At 44.9% G+C, this 23454-nt stretch overlaps 3 protein-coding genes across 3 annotated transcripts; 1 reads left to right on the top strand and 2 right to left on the bottom strand.

Annotated features, from left to right (window-relative positions):
• Positions 1-11995: 11995 nt before the first annotated feature.
• Positions 11996-14008, bottom strand: LOC109786610 (protein ALP1-like). Its single transcript, XM_045234595.2, has 2 exons — positions 13465-14008; positions 11996-13382 (listed from the first exon to the last, which is right to left on the bottom strand). The coding sequence occupies exons 1-2, from the start codon at positions 14006-14008 to the stop codon at positions 12922-12924; spliced, it is 1005 nt and encodes a 334-aa protein (XP_045090530.2). The 3' UTR covers positions 11996-12921.
• Positions 14009-14402: 394 nt separating this feature from the next.
• Positions 14403-15681, bottom strand: LOC141042665 (uncharacterized; the record flags this gene model as incomplete). Its single annotated transcript, XM_073511530.1, has 3 exons — positions 14403-15087; positions 15170-15244; positions 15562-15681. Coding segments are annotated over 3 exons (798 nt in total), but the record flags the coding sequence as incomplete, so codon positions are not given.
• Positions 15682-19437: 3756 nt separating this feature from the next.
• On the top strand, positions 19438-20396 carry LOC109786609 (putative E3 ubiquitin-protein ligase SINA-like 9). The gene is made up of 2 exons (XM_040402119.1): positions 19438-19545; positions 19653-20396. Exons 1-2 carry the CDS (start codon positions 19438-19440, stop codon positions 20394-20396), a joined length of 852 nt encoding a protein of 283 aa, XP_040258053.1.
• Positions 20397-23454: the final 3058 nt, after the last annotated feature.

The following is a 23454-nucleotide window of genomic DNA, read 5'->3' as shown; positions in this document are numbered from 1 at the left end:
GTTGTCATTGCAGAAGGCCTTGGGGGCAGGCGGCTTGCCTTCGCCGCCGCAAAACTTCTTGCACTTGTCATCGGTACAGTTTGGGAAAGAGATGGAGTAGCATGACGCCGGCAAGGGAAATGCAGTAGTCTCATCTCCCAGCATGTCCAAAGTGTTGGGGAACGTAGTAATTTCAAAATTTTCCTACGCACACGCAAGATCATGGTGATGCATAGCAACGAGAGGGGAGAGTGTGTCCACGTACCCTCGTAGACCGAAAGCGGAAGCGTTAGCACAACGCGGTTGGTGTAGTCGTACGTCTTCACGATCCGACCGATCAAGTACCGAACGCACGGCACCTCCGAGTTCAGCACACGTTCAACTCGATGACGTCCCTCAAACTCCGATCCAGCCGAGCTTTGAGGGAGAGTTCCGTCAGCACGACGGCGTGGTGACGCGATGATGTTCTACCGACGCAGGGCTTTGCCTAAGCACCGCTAAGATATTATCAAGGTGGATTATGGTGGAGGGGGGCACGACACACGGCTAAGAGATCAAGAGATCAATTGTTGTGTCTATGGGGTGCCCCCCTCCTCCCTATATAAAGGGGGGAGGAGGAGGGGGCCGGCCAAGGGGAGGAGGCATGCCCAAGGGGGGGCAATCCTACTCCAAGTAGGTTTTGCCCCCCTTTCCTATTCCAACTAGGAGAAGGGGGGAGGAGGAGGTGGAGAGAAGGAAGGAGAAGGGGGGCCGCCGCCCCCTTCCCTTTCCCAATTCGGATTGGGGCAAGGGGGGCCGCGCGCCACCTCCTGGCCGCCTCTCCTCTTCCACCACCTGGGCCCATGAGGCCCAATAACCTCCGGGGGGGTTCCGGTAACCCCCCGGTTTCTCCGATATATATCCGATAACCCCCGGAACTCATCCGGTGTCCGAATATAACATTCCAATATATCAATCTTTATGTCTCGACCATTTCGAGACTCCTCGTCATGTCCGTGATCACATCCGGGACTCCGAACTACCTTCAGTATATCAAAACACATAAACTCATAATATAACCGTCATCGAACTTTAAGCGTGCGGACCCTACGGGTTCGAGAACTATGTAGACATGACCGAGACACGTCTCCGGTCAATAACCAATAGCGGAACCTGGATGCTCATATTGGCTCCCACATATTCTACGAAGATCTTTATCGGTCAAACCGCATAACAACATACGTTGTTCCCTTTGTCATCGGTATGTTACTTGCCCGAGATTCCATCGTCGGTATCTCAATACCTAGTTCAATCTCGTTACCGGCAAGTCTCTTTACTCGTTCCGTAATACATCATCCCGCAACTAGCTCATTAGTTGCAATGCTTGCAAGGCTTATAGTGATGTGCATTACCGAGTGGGCCCAGAGATACCTCTCTGACAATCGGAGTGACAAATCCTAATCTCGAAATACGCCAACCCAACAAGTACCTTCAGAGACACCTGTAGAGCACCTTTATAATCACCCAGTTATGTTGTCACGTTTGGTAGCACACAAAGTGTTCCTCCGGTAAACGGGAGTTGCATAATCTCATAGTCATAGGAACATGTATAAGTCATGAAGAAAGCAATAGCAACATACTAAACGATCAAGTGCTAAGCTAACGGAATGGGTCAAGTCAATGACATCATTCTCCTAATGATGTGATCCCGTTAATCAAATGACAACTCTTTGTCCATGGCTTGGAAACATAACCATCTTTGATTAACGAGCTAGTCAAGTAGAGGCATACTAGTGACACTCTGTTTGTCTATGTATTCACACATGTATCATGTTTCCGATTAATATAACTCTAGCATTAATATTAATATTTATCATGATATAAGGAAATAAATAATAACTTTATTATTGCCTCTAGGGCATATTTCCTTCAGTCTCCCACTTGCACTAGCTAGAGTCAATAATCTAGATTACACAGTAATGATTCTAACACCCATGGAGCCTTGGTGCTGATCATGTTTTGCTCGTGGAAGAGGCTTAGTCAACGGGTCTGCAACATTCAGATCTATATGTATTTTGCAAATCTCTGTGTCTCCCACCTGGACTTGATCCCGGATGGAGTTGAAGCGTCTCTTGATGTGCTTGGTTCTCTTGTGAAATCTGGATTCCTTTGCCAAAGCAATTGCACCAGTATTGTCACAAAAGATTTTCATTGGACCCGATCCACTAGGTATGACACCTAGATCGGATATGAACTCCTTCATCCAGACTCCTTCATTTGCTGCTTCCGAAGCAGCTATGTACTCCGCTTCACATGTAGATCCCGCTACGACGCTTTGTTTAGAACTGCACCAACTGACAGCTCCACCGTGCAATATAAACACGTACCTGGTTTGCGATTTAGAATCGTCCGGATCAGTGTCAAATCTTGCATCGACGTAACCATTTACGACGAGCTCTTTGTCACCTCCATAAACGAGAAACATATCCTTAGTCCTTCTCAAGTATTTCAGGATGTTCTTGACCGCTGTCCAGTGATCCACTGCTGGATTACTTTGGTACCTCCCTGCTAAACTAATAGCAAGGCACACATCAGGTCTGGTACACAGCATTGCATAAATGATAGAGCCTATGGCTGAAGCATAGGGAACATCTTTCATTCTCTCTCTATCTTCTACAGTGGTCGGGCATTGAGTGTTACTCAACTTGACACCTTGTAACACAAGCAAGAACCCTTTCTTTGCTTGATCCATTTTGAACTTCTTCAAAAGTTTGTCAAGGTATGTGCTTTGTGAAAGTCCAATTAAGCGTCTTGATCTATATCTATAGATTTTGATGCCCAATATATAAGCAGCTTCACCGAGGTCTTTCATTGAAAAACTCTTATTCAAATATCCCTTTATGCTATCCAGAAATTCTATATCATTTCCGATCAACAATATGTCATCCACATATAATATCAGAAATGCTACAGAGCTCCCACTCACTTTCTTGTAAATACAGGCTTCTCCAAAAGTCTGTATAAAACCATATGATCACACTATCAAAACGTTTATTCCAACTCCAAGAGGCTTGCACCAGTCCATAAATGGATCGCTGGAGCTTGCACACTTTGTTAGCTCCCTTTGGATCGACAAAACCTTCCGGTTGCATCATATACAACTCTTCTTCCAGAAATCCATTCAGGGATGCAGTTTTGACATCCATTTGCCAAATTTCATAATCATAAAATGCGGCAATTGCTAACATGATTCGGACAGACTTAAGCATCGCTACGGGTGAGAAAGTCTCATCGTAGTCAACCCCTTGAACTTGTCGAAAACCTTTTGCAACAAGTCGAGCTTTATAGACAGTAACATTACCATCAGCGTCAGTCTTCTTCTTGAAGATCCATTTATTCTCGATGGCCTGCCGATCATCGGGCAAGTCAACCAAAGTCCACACTTTGTTCTCATACATGGATCCCATCTCAGATTTCATGGCATCAAGCCATTTTGCGGAATCTGGGCTCACCATCGCTTCTTCATAGTTCGTAGGTTCGTCATGGTCTAGTAACATAACCTTCAGAACAGGATTACCGTACCACTCTGGTGCGGATCTTATTCTGTTTGACCTACGAGGTTCAGTAGCAACTTGATCTGAAGTTTCATGATCATCATCATTAACTTCCTCACTAATTGGTATAGACGTCACAGGAACCGGTTTCTGTGATGAACTACTTTCCAATAAGGGAGCGGGTACAGTTACCTCATCAAGTTCTACTTTCCTCCCACTCACTTCTTTCGAGAGAAACTCCTTCTCTAGAAAGGATCCATTCTTGGCAACGAATGTCTTGCCTTCGGATCTCTGATAGAAGGTGTACCCAACAGTTTCCTTTGGGTATCCTATGAAGACACATTTCTCCGATTTAGGTTCGAGCTTATCAGGTTGAAGATTTTTCACATAAGCATCGCAACCCCAAACTTTAAGAAATGACAACTTTGGTTTTTTGCCAAACCACAGTTCATAAGGCGTCGTCTCAACGGATTTTGATGGTGCCCTATTTAACGTGAATGCGGCCGTCTCTAAAGCTTAACAACAAAATGATAGCGGTAAATCAGTAAGAGACAACATAGATCACACCATATCTAGTAAACTACGATTATGACGTTCGGACACACCATTACGCTGTGGTGTTCTGGGTGGTGTGAGTTGCGAAACTATTCCGCATTGTTTCAAATGTAGACCAAACTCGTAACTCAAATATTCTCCTCCACGAGCAGATCGTAGAAACTTTATTTTCTTATTACGATGATTTTCAACTTCACTCTGAAATTCTTTGAACTTTTCAAATGTTTCAGACTGATGTTTCATTAAGTAGATATACCCATATCTGCTTAAATCATCTGTGAAGGTGAGAAAATAACGATACCCGCCGCGAGCCTCAACATTCATTGGACCACATACATCAGTATGTATGATTTCCAACAAATCAGTTGCTCGCTCCATAGTTCCGAAGAACGGCGTTTTAGTCATCTTGCCCATGAGGCATGGTTCGCAAGTACCAAGTGATTCATAATCAAGTGATTCCAAAAGTCCATCAGTATGGAGTTTCTTCATGCGCTTTACACCAATATGACCCAAACGGCAGTGCCACAAATAAGTTGCACTATCATTATCAACTCTGCATCTTTTGGCTTCAACATTATGAATATGTGTATCACTACTATTTAGATTCATCAAAAATAGACCATTCTTCAAGGGTGCATGACCATAAAAGATATTACTCAAATAAATAGAACAACCATTATTCTCAGATTTAAATGAATAACCATCTCGCATCAAACAAGATCTAGATATAATGTTCATGCTCAACACTGGCACCAAATAACAATTATTTAGGTCTAAAACTAATCCCGAAGGTAGATGTAGAGGTAGCGTTCCGACGGCGATCACATCGACTTTGGAACCATTTGCCACGCGCATCGTCACCTCGTCCTTAGCCAGTGTTCGCTTAATCCGTAGTCCCTGTTTCGAGTTGCAAATATTAGCAACAGAACCAGTATCAAATACCCAGGTGCTACTACGAGCTCTGGTAAGGTACACATCAATAACATGTATATCACATATACCTTTGTTCACCTTGCCATCCTTCTTATCCGCCAAATACTTGGGGCAGTTCCGCTTCCAGTGACCAGTCTGCTTGCAGTAGAAGCACTCAGTCTCAGGCTTAGGTCCAGACTTGGGTTTCTTCTCTTGAGCAGCAACTTGTTTGTTGTTCTTCTTGAAGTTCCCCTTCTTCTTCCCTTTGCCCTTTTTCTTGAAACTGGTGGTCTTATTGACCATCAACACTTGATGCTCCTTCTTGATTTCTACCTCCGCAACCTTTAGCATTGCGAAGAGCTCGGGAATCGTCTTATCCATCCCTTGCATGTTATAGTTCATCACGAAGCTCTTGTAGCTTGGTGGCAGTGATTGAAGAATTCTGTCAATGACGCTATCATCCGGAAGATTAACTCCCGGTTGAATCAAGTGATTGTTATACCCAGACATTCTGAGTATATGCTCACTGACAGAACTATTCTCCTCCATCTTGCAGCTGTAGAACTTATTGGAGACTTCATATCTCTCAATCCGGGCATTTGCTTGAAATATTAACTTCAACTCCTGGAACATCTCATATGCTCCATGACGTTCAAAACGTCGTTGAAGTCCCGGTTCTAAGCCGTAAAGCATGGCACACTGAACTATCGAGTAGTCATCAGCTTTGCTCTGCCAGACGTTCATAACATCTGGTGTTGCTCCTGTAGCAGCTTTGGCACCTAGCGGTGCTTCCATGATGTAATTCTTCTGTGCAGCAATGAGGATAATCCTCAAGTTACGGACCCAGTCCATGTAAATGCTACCATCATCTTTCAACTTTGCTTTCTCAAGGAATGCATTAAAATTCAACGGAACAACAGCACGAGCCATCTATCTACAACAACATAGACATGCAAAATACTATCAGGTACTAAGTTCATGATAAATTTATGTTCAATTAATCATATTACTTAAGAACTCCCACTTAGATAGACATCCCTCTAATCATCTAAGTGATCACGTGATCCAAATCAACTAAACCATAACCGATCATCACGTGAAATGGAGTAGCTTTCAATGGTGAACATCACTATGTTGATCATATGTACTATATGATTCATGCTCGACCGTTCGGTCTCAGTGTTCCGAGGCCATATCTGCATATGCTAGGCTCGTCAAGTTTAACCTGAGTATTCTGCGTGTGCAAAACTGGCTTGCACCCGTTGTAGATGGACGTAGAGCTTATCACACCCGATCATCACGTGGTGCCTGGGCACGACGAACTTTGGCAACGGTGCATACTCAGGGAGAACACTTTTATCTTGAAATTTAGTGAGAGATCATCTTATAATGCTACCATCAATCAAAGCAAGATAAGATGCATAAAAGATAAACATCACATGCAATCAATATAAGTGATATGATATGGCCATCATCATCTTGTGCTTGTGATCTCCATCTCTGAAGCACCATCATGATCACCATCGTCACCGGCGCGACACGTTGATCTCCATCGTAGCATCGTTGTCGTCTCGCCAACTATTGCTTCTACGACTATCGCTACCGCTTAGTGATAAAGTAAAGCAATTACAGGGCGATTGCATTGCATACAATCAAGCGACAACCATATGGCTCCTGCCAGTTGCCGATAACTTGGTTACAAAACATGATCATCTCATACAATAAAATATAGCATCATGTCTTAACCATATCACATCACAACATGCCCTGCAAAAACAAGTTAGACGTCCTCTACTTTGTTGTTGCAAGTTTTGCGTGGCTGCTACGGGCTGAGCAAGAACCATTCTTACCTACGCATCAAAACCACAACGATAGTTCGTCAAGTTAGTGCAGTTTTAACCTTCTCAAGGACCGGGCGTAGCCACACTCGGTTCAACTAAAGTTAGAGAAACTGACACCCGCTAGTCACCTGTGTGCAAAGCACGGCGGTAAACCAGTCTCGCGTAAGCGTACGCGTAATGTCGGTCCGGGCCGCTTCATCCAACAATACCGCCGAACCAAAGTGTGACATGCTGGTAAGCAGTATGACTTGTATCGCCCACAACTCACTCGTGTTCTACTCATGCATATAACATCAACGCATAAAACCTGGCTCTGATGCCACCGTTGGGGAACGTAGTAATTTCAAAATTTTCCTACGCACACGCAAGATCATGGTGATGCATAGCAACAAGAGGGGAGACTGTGTCCACGTACCCTCGTAGACCAAAAGCGGAAGCGTTAGCACAACGCGGTTGATGTAGTCGTACGTCTTCACGATCCGACCGATCAAGTACCGAACGCACGGCACCTCCGAGTTCAGCACACGTTCAACTTGATGACGTCCCTCGAACTCCGATCCAGCCGAGCTTTGAGGGAGAGTTCCGTCAGCACGACGGCGTGGTGACGATGATGATGTTCTACTGACGCAGGGCTTCGCCTAAGCACCGCTACGATATTATCGAGGTGGATTATGGTGGAGGGGGGCACCGCACACGGCTAAGAGATCAAGAGATCAATTGTTGTGTCTGTGGGGTGGCCCCCTCCTCCGTATATAAAGGGGGGAGGAGGGGGCCGGCCAAGGGGAGGAGGCGCGCCCAAGGGAGGGGGCAATCCTACTCCAAGTAGGTTTTGCCCCCCTTCCTATTCCAACTAGGAGAAGGGGGAAGGAGGAGGTGGAGAGAAGGAAGGAGAAGGGGGGCCGCCGCCCCCTTCCCTTTCCCAATTCGGATTGGGGCAAGGGGGGCCGCGCGCCACCTCCTGGCCGCCTCTCCTCTTCCACCACTTGGGCCCATGAGGCCCAATAACCTCCAGGGGGGTTCCGGTAACCCCCCTCCCCCCACCCCCGGTTTCTCCGATATATATCCGATAACCCCCGGAACTCATCCGGTGTCCGAATATAACATTCCAATATATCAATATTTATGTCTCTACCATTTCAAGACTCCTCGTCATGTCCGTGATCACATTCGGGACTCCGAACTACCTTCGGTACATCAAAACACATAAACTCATAATATAACCGTCATCGAACTTTAAGCGTGCGGACCCTACGGGTTCGAGAACTATGTAGACATGACCGAGACATGTCTCTGGTCAATAACCAATAGCGGAACCTGGATTCTCATATTGGTTACTACATATTCTACGAAGATCTTTATCGGTCAAACCGCATAACAACATACGTTGTTCTCTTTGTCATCGGTATGTTACTTGCCCGAGATTCGATTGTCGTTATCTCAATACCTAGTTCACTCTCGTTACCGACAAGTCTCTTTACTCGTTCCGTAATACATCATCCCGCAACTAACTCATTAGTTGCAATGCTTGCAAGGCTTATAGTGATGTGCATTACCGAGTGGGCCCAGAGATACCTCTCCGACAATCGGAGTGACAAATCCTAATCTCGAAATACGCCAACCCAACAAGTACCTTCGGAGACACCTATAGAGCACCTTTATAATCACCCAGTTACGTTGTGACGTTTGGTAGCACACAAAGTGTTCCTCCGGTGAATGGGAGTTGCATAATCTCATAGTCATAGGAACATGTATCGGTCATGAAGAAAGCAATAGCAACATACTAAACGATCAAGTGCTAAGCTAACGGAATGGGTTAAGTCAATCACATCATTCTCCTAATGATGTGATCCCGTTAATCAAATGACAACTCTTTGTCCATGACTAGGAAACATAACCATCTTTGATTAACGAGCTAGTCAAGTAGAGGCATACTAGTGACACTCTGTTTGTCTATGTATTCACACATGTATCATGTTTCCGGTTAATACAATTCTAGCATGAATAATAAACATTTATCATGATATATGGAAAAAAAATAATAACTTTATTATTGCCTTTAGGGCATATTTCCTTCACAAAGACATTAAAAATGTGGGTTTCAAATATATTCTGAAGTGCTCTTAATCTTCTGATCTTAGCGACGTTGCAGATTGAATGATTAAATTCACTTATCAACCTCTTTGTGGGCGTCGCATGGGGAGAGAAGAAGGGTGGTAGCCATAGCCACCATGAGGGTGGCCACGAAGCACAGGACGCTCGTGTTCCTCTTCAGCACTGCCATTCTAATACTTGAGTATGCCAGCCGAAGTGGCTAGTAATGATAGCCAGTCTATCGCTGGCCGTGAGTTCGATTCTCATCCGTATCGTTATTTTTGTTCATTTTCCAACCGAAATGGGCCGGCCCAGGTTAGCTGTTCTTCTGTAGTATTGCGGTGTGGAGGAATTCCTCATATGTGCGAAAACGAATACGATTGTCAAACGTCTAAATTGTCCTTTATACGACTGTCAAAGACTATGTTCATCGCTTGATGCAGATTCCGGGCTTAATCCTCCTTTTCCAAAAAAAATCAACCATTTTGTTAAACCTGATTATTTTCAATCAGTCTCCACGTACATGAACTAGAGACACACAGAAGATAAAATCACTACAAAAGCTGCCGATCACAACAAATTATCAAAAAAGTCGGCTTACAACGATTTAAAAACATCTTGATGAGTCTGGAAACTGTCCATGCTGGATGCTCCCTGATCAAAAATAATTATCAATATTGTCATATTTGATTATTTCTTAGCTCAGTTGCTTCAGCAGACGCTTATAATTGAATTACAGGACATCAACAGTTGTTGTTGTCATTGCAGAAGGCCTTGGGGGCCGGCGGCTTGCCTTCGCCGCCGCAAAACTTCTTGCACTTGTCGTCGGTACAGTTTGGGAAAGAGATGGAGTAGCACGACGCCGGCAAGGGAAATGCAGCAGTCTCATCTCCCTGCATGTCCAAAGACATTAAAAAATGTGGGTTTCAAATATATTCTGAAATGCTCTTAATCTTCTGATCTTAGCGACGTTGCAGATTGAATGATTAAATTCACTTATCAACCTTTTTATGGGCGTCGCATGGGGAGAGAAGAAGGGTGGTAGCCATAGCCACCATGAGGGTGGCCACGAAGCACAGGACGCTCGTGTTCCTCTGCAGCACTGCCATGGTGTACACTATACAGTACAGGAGGGTAGGAGGCTTCTTACGCTCGCTTACCTACAATTCTTCCTTTCTTTGTGTTGTTATATTATTCTGATTTCTGTGTTTATATAGATGTGTATGCCTAGCTTATTAGAAGTATAGATTAAATGTTTCATTAATGCTTTAATTCACGTGACGAATATAGATAGTAGTAATTTCTTAAAAAAGTAGTAGATAGTAAATATTTTGTGTATGGATAAGTGCATAGCTACTGCATGCATGTCCATGGAAGAATTTATTAATTGTGAGTAATTAGTATATATCTTTTTTAGAACAATTAGTATATATCTTTGACGAGCATTCGATTCAAACACAAGAACATGAGCCCGTCCCATTTCTCAAGGAAAACCTCACCAGCGGCCGGCCCAACTAGCATGGCAGTAAGGGTAGTAGAGGCTTTTGCGATTTAACTAAAAACTAGACTAAGAAATAACTAGGTTCTACTAAAAATGAAATTTATAAATCATATCTGATAATAAGCGTATATATCATAGTATTGTAGTACTCCCTCTGTATTTATTTACTTCGCATATTAGTTTTGTTTCAAGTCAAACTTTCTAAATTTTGATCAAGTTTATATGATTTTTTTAACATCCACAATACCAAATAAAATACCACTGGAATGGTCATTCAATATATTTTCCTATCATATATATTTTTTGTTGTGAAAGTTTAGACTGTTTTTGGAAAACTTGGTCAAACTTTATAAGGTTTGACTTAGGTTAAAACTAATATGCGAAGTAAATAAAGACGGAGGGAGTATCTATTTTATATATTTTTTAAATAAATGTTCCAACATCTTTGGAATATGTTCATGCCTACTAAAAATTGTTCCAAGTGTGTAAAATTAAATTTCCATGAAACTTCCAAAATATGATTGAATTGGAACTTGTCTTAAAAAAACTTTTCAGGTTTCATATTATATTGTAAAATATCCACATTTTTTGGTTTAAATCACATGTGTCAAAAAAATTGTACACACGCTTTATTAAAAAATTGTTTGCCTGATAAATAAATCAAAATACAATACATACAGAGATGGAAAAATACTTCGTTTGAAAACAAAATTTAGGGAAATGTTTCACAATCAGTCAAAAATTTACAACTTACCTAATAAAATATTCAAGTGTGTATAATTAAATGTTCATGCAAATTCTGAATATGTTTCAACAAGGGAATTTGTTTTAGAATCGTTCTTTTTAATGTCTCATCTTAGCTTGATTTTTTTAGTTTTCAAATTAAATAGTCGAACTGCTTGGAAAATATGAATGAAATTTGTATGGCTTTCATTGGACCGGATCAACGTGCCGCTACACAGATCCGTCCCCAACCGATGCAACACACACGAGAGGCTCAACCACCGCGGGCTCGTGTCGGCCTCCATTAGGCAGAGCCACACATGCAAATCTCGCGCAGACACACGACCTCTGCCGCTCACCATCTAGGACTAGAAGGCAAGCTGTCGTGCACCGTCAAGGATGCAAGCATTGATGCCCATCCATATACCGTTGTGTATCTACTTACTAGACGCGGCCTTAGGTGGCCAGATCCGACAATGTATTGCCACCACCCGCCGGAAGGAGCTGCTACGCGAGGTCTACCACGACTCCAACGGCTAGCAAGATTGTACCGTGCCTCCACGCCACCTCGGCTGCATGTGCCTTCGCGTGAGAGGACGGCCATGTTGCCGCCGTTGCTGTGCAGGCTTTGTTTGTGGGCGCCCTCCGTCGGCGGCGAGGGAGAAGATGAAGATGAGCGGGAGGGGCAGTGACGGCTGGCTAGGGCTCCACCTCCACACGAGTCACCCCCAGCCGAGAGGAGCGCCGATATATGTGGATCATCAACAGTCTTCTTCTGATCTTCTCATTGCAGATATCTTCAGCAATGAAGACGCTATTCCATGGTATTGCGTCGAATTAAAGTAAAGTTTCAACAAATCTTTTCTTAGGAATGCATGACATGGCTTTGTCATCTTTGTTCAGTCTATGAGCAGGCTACCCATGTATCCCACTCATTTGAACCATATACAATAATAGATCAAATGATGCTCGACAATGTAATGATTAACAAAAACTGATAAAAAAAATACTTGAGAATGAAAGGACAGACACAGGAACTACCAAATAAAATGAAATATGACAAATCTAAATATATGGAACACACAAAGCAAAGGATATACGCCAGAACAACTGAGAATAAAAATAAGACAAATCCATATATACACAACGCCAGAACAAACATAGTGGCTCAAGTTTTTCCAGTTCTTCGAATTTCGGGATCTTTCTTCAGTCATGGACAAGTGGGGGCTTCCTGTTGGGTCGGAGAACAATACAAACCTACTAGCTACAGTGCCCAAAGCTTGACATTTGCCAGGCTGCCGTAGTACAGGTACAGCCAGTAGGAATGCCAAACCTTTTGCACCAAAAAAAGCAAGAAGCTCCGAAGCCAATGCCTTAAAGAAGATGAAAGAAGAAAAACACAACTCTTGGTAGCAGCAGCACACACATGACTAAAAGTAGTGCGACTAAAACTTGCTAGCCTCACCCATGCTTGGATCCAAATACTAAAGAGACTAAAATCAAGTTAATGAGCATTTATTATGCTCCCTCTTCCCTAATCCTACCTGTCCCTTCCACCAACTCCTCCCCCACGGTAGTTTTGCTGCCGCCAACTCCTCTTCCGCCCCTACTGCTATCTCCCGCCCTTGTTGCTCTCAAGAAAATATTGTCCATACAGTCCATACAAGGAAATAAAATCTGTCTATACACAAGATAAAAATTGTCCATACAAGTAAAGTAAAATTGTCCATACATAAGGAAATTAGTATTGTCCATGCACAAGAAAATAAATAACATGACACTGATCTCAATGGCCCTGGAACAAACCATCAGCAATTCTATCTCTCAATTGATTCATGTCGACCGAATCTTGCTCCATTTCTAGATCCCTCCTGTTACGACGCCTCCTCCTTGTTTCCTCAAGGAGAGGTTGATAATTCTCATCTCTATCACACCTGTCGAATTCTTTATCCGCCAACTGACTTTCGCGGATAAAATTGTGCAAGGCCATACATGCAACAATAATTTTTGTTTGCTTGTGTAGAGGATAACTTTGTATTTTAAAAAGGATCCTCCACTTATTTTTCAAGACTCCAAAAGAACGCTCAATGACATTGCGTAGTCTAGAATGGGTGTAGTTGAAGTGCTCTTTTTTACCTCTCGGCATGGTGCCTTGATGGAACTCTTGGAAATGGTACTTCTGTCCCCTATATGGTGCAAGATAATCCGCCTTGTTGGGGTAGCCCGAGTCAACAAGATAAAATTTTCCTATTGATGGCAATGCATTTCAGTCAAAGTCAATGTCAATGTATACACAATTCAATCATGTACTGAATGTGAAGTATGGTACCTGGAGGTGGATGAGGAAACTTGTGACTAAACCGGCTAAGGGCATCCTTGAAGGGCCTCATATCATGAACCGATCCAGGCCACCCAGCAAGAACGAAAGTGAATCTCATGTCGAAATCACATACAGCCATAACATTCTGACTACAGTAGCCATGTCTGTTTAAGTACTGCGGAATCTTGGTAGGTGGCACCACAACTTGCACATGAGTCCCATCTATTGCCCCAATGCTGTCATTGAACCATGGATGCCACTGAGCATTTCTTAACCTTTCATGCACAACTCTGAATTCAGGATCTCGTGGCTTAATTATGTCAGCCGCAAGCTTAACCACACAATGCAATACTGTGTCAAACTTCCTAACAACTGTCTCCATGGACCTTACAAAACGATTCTCACTCTGCCTAATGGACTGACCATCTCCCACCATCCATAAAAACATAGCTAGAGCCTCAACTGATGACATCTTCTTAGTAGACTTCAGCCCATAAGAATCCACTAGCAAATTATGTAGTTTATGAAACACAGGTGGATACATCCTAAACATTTTATAGCAGTATGTTCTGTGTCCCAGAGTTCTTAGTACCCATTCATAGCCGGACTCTTTAGCTTTTGAAATCCTCCTTTCCCCCTTATCCATGAAACGCTCAATGTAATATGAACCAAACATTTGGACGATCATACCTATATTGTTGAGCCTTTTCCGCCTCAACTGGAGTAGTGCTAGCACTCTATTTCTCCTTGCATCTTCCTCTTCCTCATCACTAGAGTCCTCATCTTCCTCTTCCTCTTCACTGGACTCATCAATAGTATCACCATCACTAGAGTCATCTTGCAACATATGAACTATGTTCAACACATAGTAAGTAGGTGCGCATAGCGATTCAAAACATAAAGGGTCCACATAGCAATTCAACACATAAAGGGTCCACATAGCAATTCAACACATAAAGGGTCCACATTGGCCTAACTCATCATAGGAAACATGACACAATAGGAGACACTGGATACATGACAACCTAGCTAAGACTCATCTTCGTCATACATCTTCTTTGCTTTGCACCATCTCTTCAACCATATGAGCCTAGCTTGAGGGGTCTTCATGTTCTGGAAGACAAACCTGTTGTGTTTGTCCTTGAATAAGTCACAGGCTACAAAGTACTCAATTGACTCCTCTGCTGCCCCACACTCAATGGCAAGTTGCTGACATGTAGCTACTGCTACCTTACGCTCCTCACTTCTCTTTGCCTTTTCTTTGCCTTGGTCGACAATTGCCTGCAATATAGTGTTTGATGTCTCAGCTTCCTTGTCCATTCTGGTGGTGATCTCCTTCAAGGTCCTCAAAAATGGACCCTCAGTTTTGCCATTCTCCATGTTCATTTTGATTTTCTTTAAAGGACTACTTGCTGTACTCCTAAAATCAACTGAGCTGGCACCCCTCTTGCGGGTACTGGTACTCATTGGGCTGCCATCCTCATCATCATCATCGTCGTTTGCCTCTGTATCATCTTCTGGCCCAGGTACGTAAGCAGAAGTACCATCCACAGCTACCTCATGAAACATCTCATGCAACAGTCCAATGTACTCAGGGTTACCCTTTCTAAATTTCTTGAGATTTGGTCTACTCTGCAAAATAGTATTTGTACAACATTAGCATATGTCTCCATTGCTCATGTACTTGTCATTGAAAAAGCTTTAGTTGTCGTACCTTGATCTCCCTCTCCCACCAAGCTGTAGTTGCCGTAACTTCTCCATGTTCGCCGCGGCCGCATCCGGTTTGTTGCTGCAACCATACCCAATCATTGTACACACCCTTCAGGTTCTGGATTTTTTTCTTCACTTCCCTCCCTGGATGCCACAATTTTGTCTTTTGATAATATTTCTCCTTCATATTTTTGTAACCCTGACTGGTCCAAACTTTAGCAGTAAAATTGCCATCATCTATCTCCTCACAAGCTAACTCACACAAAATGTACGTATTTTCGTCGGTCCAATTAGCCTTGCTTTTTGGCCTCTAAAAGAAATATGCATAAGTAAACAGCCTAAATCTCTCTGTTTCAAAGAAATGGTGTGAGCAGAATTTCAAAGAAAATTGTATACCTTCCTATGTTGGTTCAGCGTGTTCTCATCTTCATCTTCGTCTTCTTCGATGCCGTCATCATCATCCACCGGAATCGGCGCTACCTGCGGCTGCCTGCTGTTGCCCGCACCATTTGAACCCCCACGAAGGGCCTTTAGTCCCGGTTCATAAGGGCCTTTAGTCCCGGTTCTGGAACCGGGACTAAAGGCTCGTTACTAAAGCCTCCCCCTTTAGTCCCGGTTCTTACACGAACCGGGACTAAAGGCCCTCCACGTGGCTGCTGCCTGGAGGTCCACCTTTAGTCCCGGTTGGTAACACCAACCGCTACTAAAGGAAATTTTATGTTTTTTTAAAAAAAAATTGAATTTATTTTTTTGATTTTCAAATTTTTGAATTATTTTAACCTCTAATCATCTAACTTCCCGGACAGTCACCCATCCTCTCACTATTCCAGCCTGAGCACGCTTAACTTCCGGGTTTTATTCTCCCTCGTTTCCAAGTCTGCACTTGTTGTTTTCCTGACAATAGTAAGATGTCAATCCTATTAACCCTCAGGAATTTAGCTTGAGCATGAAGTCACACATTTCACTGTTTGAGTTTGAAACTATTGTTCTAAAAAACAATAATTATTTAGTAACACTAATATTTCTTGAATAAGTACTTTGACCACAGTTTGACCAGATTTGACCAAAATTCAAAAAAACTGAAATAATTATTTAGTAACACTAATATTTCTTGAATAATTAGTTTGACCATTGTTTGACCACAGTTTGACCAGATTTGACCAAAATTCAAAAAAACTGAAATAATTATTTAGTAACACTAATACTTCTTGAATAAGTAGTTTGACCATAGTTTGACCAGATTTAACAAAAATTTAAAAAAACATAAATTTGACCATAACTTTTTTTTCCTTTTAGAATTTGAGGATTCTAAAAATTTGCAAACAGGCCGTAGGCGGTCAAAATCGGATGCGGATTTTCGTGCTGAACATTTTGATATATTATACTTTTTTCTGACATCGTATGCAAAAGTTATAGCCGTTTTACATTTTCCCTACACTTTTTGCAAAACATGTCCAAATTTAAGTTTTTAAATTTTCCTAACTACTACATGTAGTAACATAACTACATCTGGAAGGATTTTAATTTTTGAAGTTTTTATCATTTTCTTTTGCTTTTTACAAAACTGAAAAGGCGATCCAGGGGTAGAGTTTGAAAATGGGACCTTTAGTACCGGTTCGTGCCATGAACCGGTACTAATGGCTCAAACCCCATTAGTATCGGTTGGTGGCTCGAACCGGGACTAAAGGTCTAACCTTTAGTACCGCTTGGTGCCACGAACCGGTACCAATAGGCATCGCACCCTTTAGTCCCGGTTCGTGGCACCAACCGGGACTAAAGGTCCCATCTGAACCGAGACTAATGCCTGTACGATGCCCTGGCTGCTCGAACCGGGACTAATATATGCTTATATTAGTCACGGTTCGTAATGCAACCGGGATTAATGCTCTTTTCCTAGTGCCGGCACCACGACGGCCTTGCCGCGAGCACCTGGTGCCCTCGCTACGGACAGACCTTGGCGAGGTGGACGACCTCGCAGCGGCAAGCCATCTGATCTTGCCCTCTGTGGGGGAAACCTTAACCGGAGCCGCTGTCCCGTTGAAGGATATGCGTGTACATGGTCATGTCGGGGTACGAGGCGGCGCCGCAGTCAGCGTTGAGGTCAAGGTTCCCCAGGTCCATGCGCGGTGCGGCGACGTTCCCGGCCCTCGGAACGCGGCCGCCGGAACTATCACGCCGGAGACGAGGCGGCGTCAAGCCCCACCCTTCGCCGTCCAAGGCCTCCGCCGCAGCACCAGACGATTCCGTTTGAGACAAGAAATCGAACGGGGCGCCGTCCATGGCGGATGGATCTGAGACAAGACTCTCATCCGATTAATGGAAAAACAAGCACAAAACTAAAGAAATCGAACGGGCGCCGTCCATGGCGGATGGATCCTGGCCTTCAGTCTCACCTTAAACGGGTAGGCGGAGGCGGAGGCGCGGCGGTAGGCCGAGCCAGCGGCGATCAGCGGAGGTGGAGGCGGCCGCCGGCGCGTCCTACGGGGGCCCGACGCGTCTTGCGGAGGCCCGCTGCTTTCTTCCTCGCACGAACAGAACAGGGAGGGGGAGAGGAGCGCTCGAGGGGAGGGGGGAGACGAGGGAACAGGAGGGGAACCGACTGTGTTAAAGAGAGGAATTAAATGAAGAGAGAGGGCTAATCCATATTTTAGTAGGGTTCCTCTGACAAAAAATTTTTAGTCTAAAGACTAGTTCTAGTCTCTCTTTAGTCTTGAAACTTTAGCCTCTACCTTGGATCCAAGCACCGGAGTGGTCCTTGAGCTGTCGAAATGCTGCTAGCTTGGGACCGGGTAGGAGTTATTATCTGCTCGTGACCTTTTTCTTTTGCGCAGGAGTTTGTGGGTGGCGTTTCAGCTAGCAACAGTAGTGGAATGGATACATAATGGAATAGAGAGTAGGTTTAGTATTTTAGATGGCACTCCCACCAATTCGAAAATATGAAATGTTTTGAATATCTTAGTGTGAACTATATACAGACTGAAAAGAGTGAACAAAGCATACTAAAACGTGGCACCAATGCAAAGGTTGGGCAAAGAAAATGTGTTTCTATTGTACGTACTATGCTGTTCCTAATGAATAGTCGATTCTTACAAGTTTTGAATCAAACATCCTTACCATTTGAGTCGCAATGCATAAAAAGCATTTGTGCTAATCAAGTAATCATTATGTAAATTGTGATAATTATCAATGATAAGTAGTTTCAAAAATTGTGTAACATTTTGTAATGGTTAAATTTCTGTGATGCCTTGAAGAATGAATGGTGGTAGGGCCTATTTTGATTCTAGTATTTCAGGAAACACGTGAATACGAGTAAGGTAGGAATCGAGTGCCATCGCATTGATATATTATGAGAAGCTTCGAAATAGAGGATGTGTAATACAAGTTGTTTCGGTTACCCCGTCGAAAAAAAAACATATTTCTTACTGAATAAATAGATCAGTGTGACAATTTGCAACGTCGGACTCGACAGAATCATCGTTGAAGAACAACCTGAAAAAATAGATTTACTCTACAAAATCAAACAATTTGCATAAGAAAAAACTTCAAAAGGCTAGAGCATAAAACACACCAAAATCACTACAAAAATTCCTATGTTGCAGCACAAAGAGTGAAAGACCCTTTATGAAAGTAGCACAAGATATGGTTGTTGGGACTTGGCGTCAGCTGAACTACTGTAGCAAGGAGACAGTGAACACTTTACCTTCACTTCACACCATTGGTGAAAGCAGAGCAACCCAACAACGGTGCCCTGCCCACCACAGCTAGCCTCTTCTTCCAGTAACTCTCTCTCTCCAATAGTTGTGGTACGATCCCCTCTCCGGCCGGTCAAAATTTCAGGTGCGCGCACCGGTCGATCTCTATGGAGGAGCAGCAGCACAAGAAGAGGTCACGCCGCTCCATGAATGCGGAGGGGGGCGGCGGCAAGAAGTCGAGCGTCGTGGCGCTACCCTGCAGCCCGGTGGCCACCGTGGCACCATCGGCACCGGCGGCGCCCAGCCCTGTTGCCATGGCAAAGCCGGCCACTACGGCCGCGGTGACCACTCCTCTGGCCGCCATGCCGCCCAGTCCAGCGGCCACGACGGAGGGAGACATGACTACGCCAGCCGCCACGGTTGTGGTGACCACTCCAGTTGCCGCCATGGCGCCGTCGCCGGCCGCCCCCAGTTCAGCTGCCACGGTGGTGGACCTGGAGCCGACCAGTCCAGTGGCCATTGTGAGGCCAGTCCGCGTGGTGAAGCCGAAGACGAAGTGGCCGAGCAAGAAGATGCGGCAATGGCAGCCGTGGAGGCGGAAGAGGTGGAGGCCGTCAGCTTGGCCTTGCCGAAGAAGCTGTTTCACTGCGCCGCCTGTCTGGCCCCCCTCAAGCCTCCGGTGTTCAGGGTAATCATCGCTCCGACTCCTACATTCGAACTAGTAGCTAGAATTACCCATGGAAGGAAGCTGAAGGTTGAATCATACGGACATCGACTTGTGGTTGTGGATTGCAGTGCGGGAGCGAGCATTTCGTGTGCCAGGCCTGCGTCAGCGGCGGCGACGGCAACGGCGGCACGAACAAGCGCTGCGGTCCATGCGGGCACGCCGTGTCCTACACCCGCTCCCGCTTCATGGACGGCGTGGTCGACGCCTACAAGGTGCCGTGCCTCTACAAGGGACACGGCTGGGCCATGGACGGCATCCCCTACCACTCGGCCGCCGACCACAAGGCCAGCTGCAAGCACGCGCCCTGCTACTGCTTCGACTGCCGCTTCGTGGGCTCGCCGGCCAAGCTCGTGCGCCACCTCGCCTCGCCGTCCGGCGCGCACGCGTGGCCCGTGGAGAAGATCAGGTACGAGGTGCCCCAGCCGTTCGTCGTGCCGGCGTCGTCCGAGGAGGACCAGCGCCGCCTGCTAGTCGCGGAGGACGGCCGCGTGTTCCTCCTGGCCGTGGGCGCCGCCAGGGAGCCGGGCGGCCGCCGCCCCGTCACCGTCGTGTGCGTCAGGGGCAACGCCGACGCGGACGCGGACGCGAAGCCCCTGTACACGGGCGTGCTCTGGGTGGACGGCCCTCCGGCACCCCCGCGCCAGCCGCTCGGGTGCAGCTTCAGGCTGAAGGCGACGGTGGCCAGCTGCTCCGTCCCCGGCGCCGTGGACATGGACCAGGGCTGGCTCCACGCCCATGTCAGCCCCAACATGCTGCACGGAGGAGAGTCCGGCGAGCTCCATCTGCGCCTTTGTCTCACTAAGTTGGCGTGAATTAGCCCGGCCTCGCCGCTAACCTATCTAGCCAATCACGATGGCCTATCGATCTGCACATGAACCCTAGTACGTACTAGTATGATTTTCTGATGGAAAACCCTGGTATGGATGGATTTGCATGGTTGTTAATTAACTTGCGGATGATTTGCGCTTCTTTGTTCAGCTGTGTTTTGGTTTTGAAGTGAAAATCAAATAAAATGGAATCTCTGTCAGCCCACGTTGGATTCTCTGTTTGGATGGGAGCACGGCTCCTGCCATGCATCACTATCTTGCCCTTTTGTTGCAAGATCGTCGTCAGCCTCACAAGGCCACGCACATGCAAGATGGTTTCCACTATTTTTCCTCTCGTGGCATCTCTCGAATGCACATTTACTGGGTACTTCCTATGAGTGACATATATTTTCGCATCTGAAAAGTATTGTATGGATTGTGAGATGTTGTTTTCTTTGCTTTTGCTTGACTCGCCATATTTCAGTATTGCATCACAAAAGAGAAACAAGTATATGGGTCAATGAACAAATTTAAATTTTGGGAAATTTTCAATTCTTCTGAACAAAATATCCGTGGAGTTCTCATTTTCTTCCGCCTTTGGCTTACGTTATTGGTTGAGCGTGACCACCATGATAAAATTCACTTATCAACCTGTTTGTGGGTATCGCATAAGGAGAGAACAAAGGTAATAATAGCCATGACCATCATGAGGGTGGCCACGAAGCACAAGACGCTTGTGTTCCTCTTCAGCATTGCCATGGTGTACACGAAACCTGGCCAACTAGGCCGTGTCTGGCAGGCCGACACGTTAGCACGTGTGCCCGGCTCGTGATGTGCCGACCGGGAACATGGTTAATTGGGCCGATAGGCAGCCCAATATGCCAATAGGCCCATAGGCAGCCCAATATGTTGAATAATAGGTGGGTTGGCGGCTAAACGTGCCGATGGGTCGGCCCGTTTAATAGTATGTCGTGTCTAGGCCACGGAGGTCAGCACATGTGTTGGCCCAGCGCGGCCCACATACTAAGCATGTCTGGTCGCGCCGTGACATGCCTGGCCTGTCTAACTCAAGCCGGACCGTGCCGAGACGTGCCGGGCCGGCCCATTTGGCCAGGCTACAGGAGGGCAAGAGGCTGGTTATGCGTACCTACAATTCTTCCTTTCTTTGTGTTGTTATTATATTATTCAAATTTCTTTCTCATTCGTGTTCAGTCTGTGGGTTTTGCTCTGCTCTAGGTGAGCATTCCGTGGCTAGTCGGGTGAGCTCGGTTCCTTTCCAGATGCAGCCTGCCGGTGTCCTTCCTCCCAGGTTCTAGGGTGAACTGCTACACTATCAACGGTTCGGCGCCTTCGAGCCAGGTGAGAAGGCAGGGACCTCTTTGACAGTGGAGCTGGGAGGACATGGCATGTCGGGGCCGCTGGTGATTTGGCGACGGCGTGCCCTTCCTCGCCGTCGGAAGTGCAGCTCATGTGCTGACATTCTCCTACTCCCCTGGTGACTTGTCCGCGACTGAGGACCTTCACGTCTCCGAGCTGCGTGTCTTCATGTTTGATCATATTTAGCTTGGTGTGTGTGAGGCTTGTGAGCTGCTTTCCAGCGCCTTTGTATCTTGTCTTTTTTTTTTGTTTTCTTGTATTGGTTTCGAGTTTGTTATCCTGGCTGGTTGATGGCTTTCTTAATTCAAAACCGGGCTCTTCTTGAGCCTTCGTTCCAAAAAAAATGCTAGATCTTTCTAGTGTGCCTTATGTGATTTGCTCTGTCAGCACACTTGTTATATTACTAGATTGGGTTAAGCTTAATTGCAAATTGCTTAATTTCCAAATCCAGAATTAGGCAATTTTGTTGATTGCTTGTGTTGCTGCTCTGAAACCCAAGTTCATCAATGTGAACATTTTCATAAAGGAATTATTGTAACTCAGATGTTCATGTGCCATTCTACGATACTAATGTCTCACAGTCTGCTGCTTCAAATTAAGTATCTCGAAACGATTTTGAACTTGTTTTCTCATGCACATTACTAAATGGTATTTTGATGTGCTTGGAAAAGGCGCACAACTGTTGTTACTCGGGTCTAGCGAAAACTACGTAGATGCGTCTTGCCATCCTGAGATGTAGCCAACCAGCAATAGGTTGAAATTTGTGTAAGCAACTACACTCATAAATTTGTGGGAAACAAAAATGTTTGTAACACGAAGGCTGAAGGAGTATATTTTAGTTCTGTTCATTGATGAACTTACAACTGTGGAGGCTGAACAACATCACTCAGTTTTTTTCTTTCTAGGGAAACATCATTTTAGTTCAGTTGATGTTGTCTGAATCATTTCATCTTGTCCAAATGGTGATGAAAAGGACTAAACAGCTTCGGTTGCCCTTAAATGGCTACTTGCTTGAACCGCTGGCCATTAACATAACCTGGTAATGTTGTACATAATGAGTAATACTATCTTCATTGAAGAAGCAAAACGAGTTAATTGCAGGGAACTACCACACTTCGGCACGTCGTAACGAATCAGTACCATTAGTCATTTTTTTTGCCATGTAGTACCAACTCTAAGCCTAAGTGTTGCAAAACGGTCTAACAACCGTATAAGCGCGTATTGACGGTGTATCTGACCGCTGGGACCCGTGCGTCAGGGGTGACGTGGCATGCTCTTTTACAAAAGCAACCCTTATTTTTTATTTAATCACGCATATATCCTCTGTTTGTTAAAAAAAGGTGTTACAGTCGGACGTCTGAGCGACATCACATAAAGGGCTTGTATCGAATGTAAATAACGAGCATGCCACAGTCGGACGTCTGAGCGACATCACATAAAGGGCTTATATCAAATGTAAATAACGAGCATGCCACAGTCGGACGTCTGAGCGACATCACATAAAGGGCTTATATCAAATGACTTAAATAACTTAAATATCTCAGTAGCTCTTGAATTTAAATCATTGTAAGGGAATATTCAGGTACAAGATAAAATAAAGGTTAGTCCATCCACAAGAATAATAATGCAACCGGGTTTACCACTCAAGCTTGTACACCGGGGATTTACCACGAGGATTTGTCAAAGA

Source organism: Aegilops tauschii, chromosome 3, assembly GCF_002575655.3.
Source record: "Aegilops tauschii subsp. strangulata cultivar AL8/78 chromosome 3, Aet v6.0, whole genome shotgun sequence".
NCBI lineage: Eukaryota > Viridiplantae > Streptophyta > Magnoliopsida > Poales > Poaceae > Aegilops > Aegilops tauschii.
The sequence above is the reverse complement of the archived record's forward strand: the minus strand, read 5'-3'. Positions and strand labels throughout refer to the sequence as shown.

Coding starts and splice junctions, on each gene's coding strand:
- LOC109786610 (XM_045234595.2), bottom strand. CDS start 14,008: ATGTTTAGGATGTATCCACCTGTGTTTCATAAACTACATAATTTGCTA. Junction 13,383..13,464: donor GTTTCCTCATCCACCTCCAG/GTACCATACTTC, acceptor TGCCATCAATAG/GAAAATTTTATCTTGTTGAC.
- LOC109786609 (XM_040402119.1), top strand. CDS start 19,438: ATGGCAGCCGTGGAGGCGGAAGAGGTGGAGGCCGTCAGCTTGGCCTTG. Junction 19,546..19,652: donor TCAAGCCTCCGGTGTTCAGG/GTAATCATCGCT, acceptor TGTGGATTGCAG/TGCGGGAGCGAGCATTTCGT.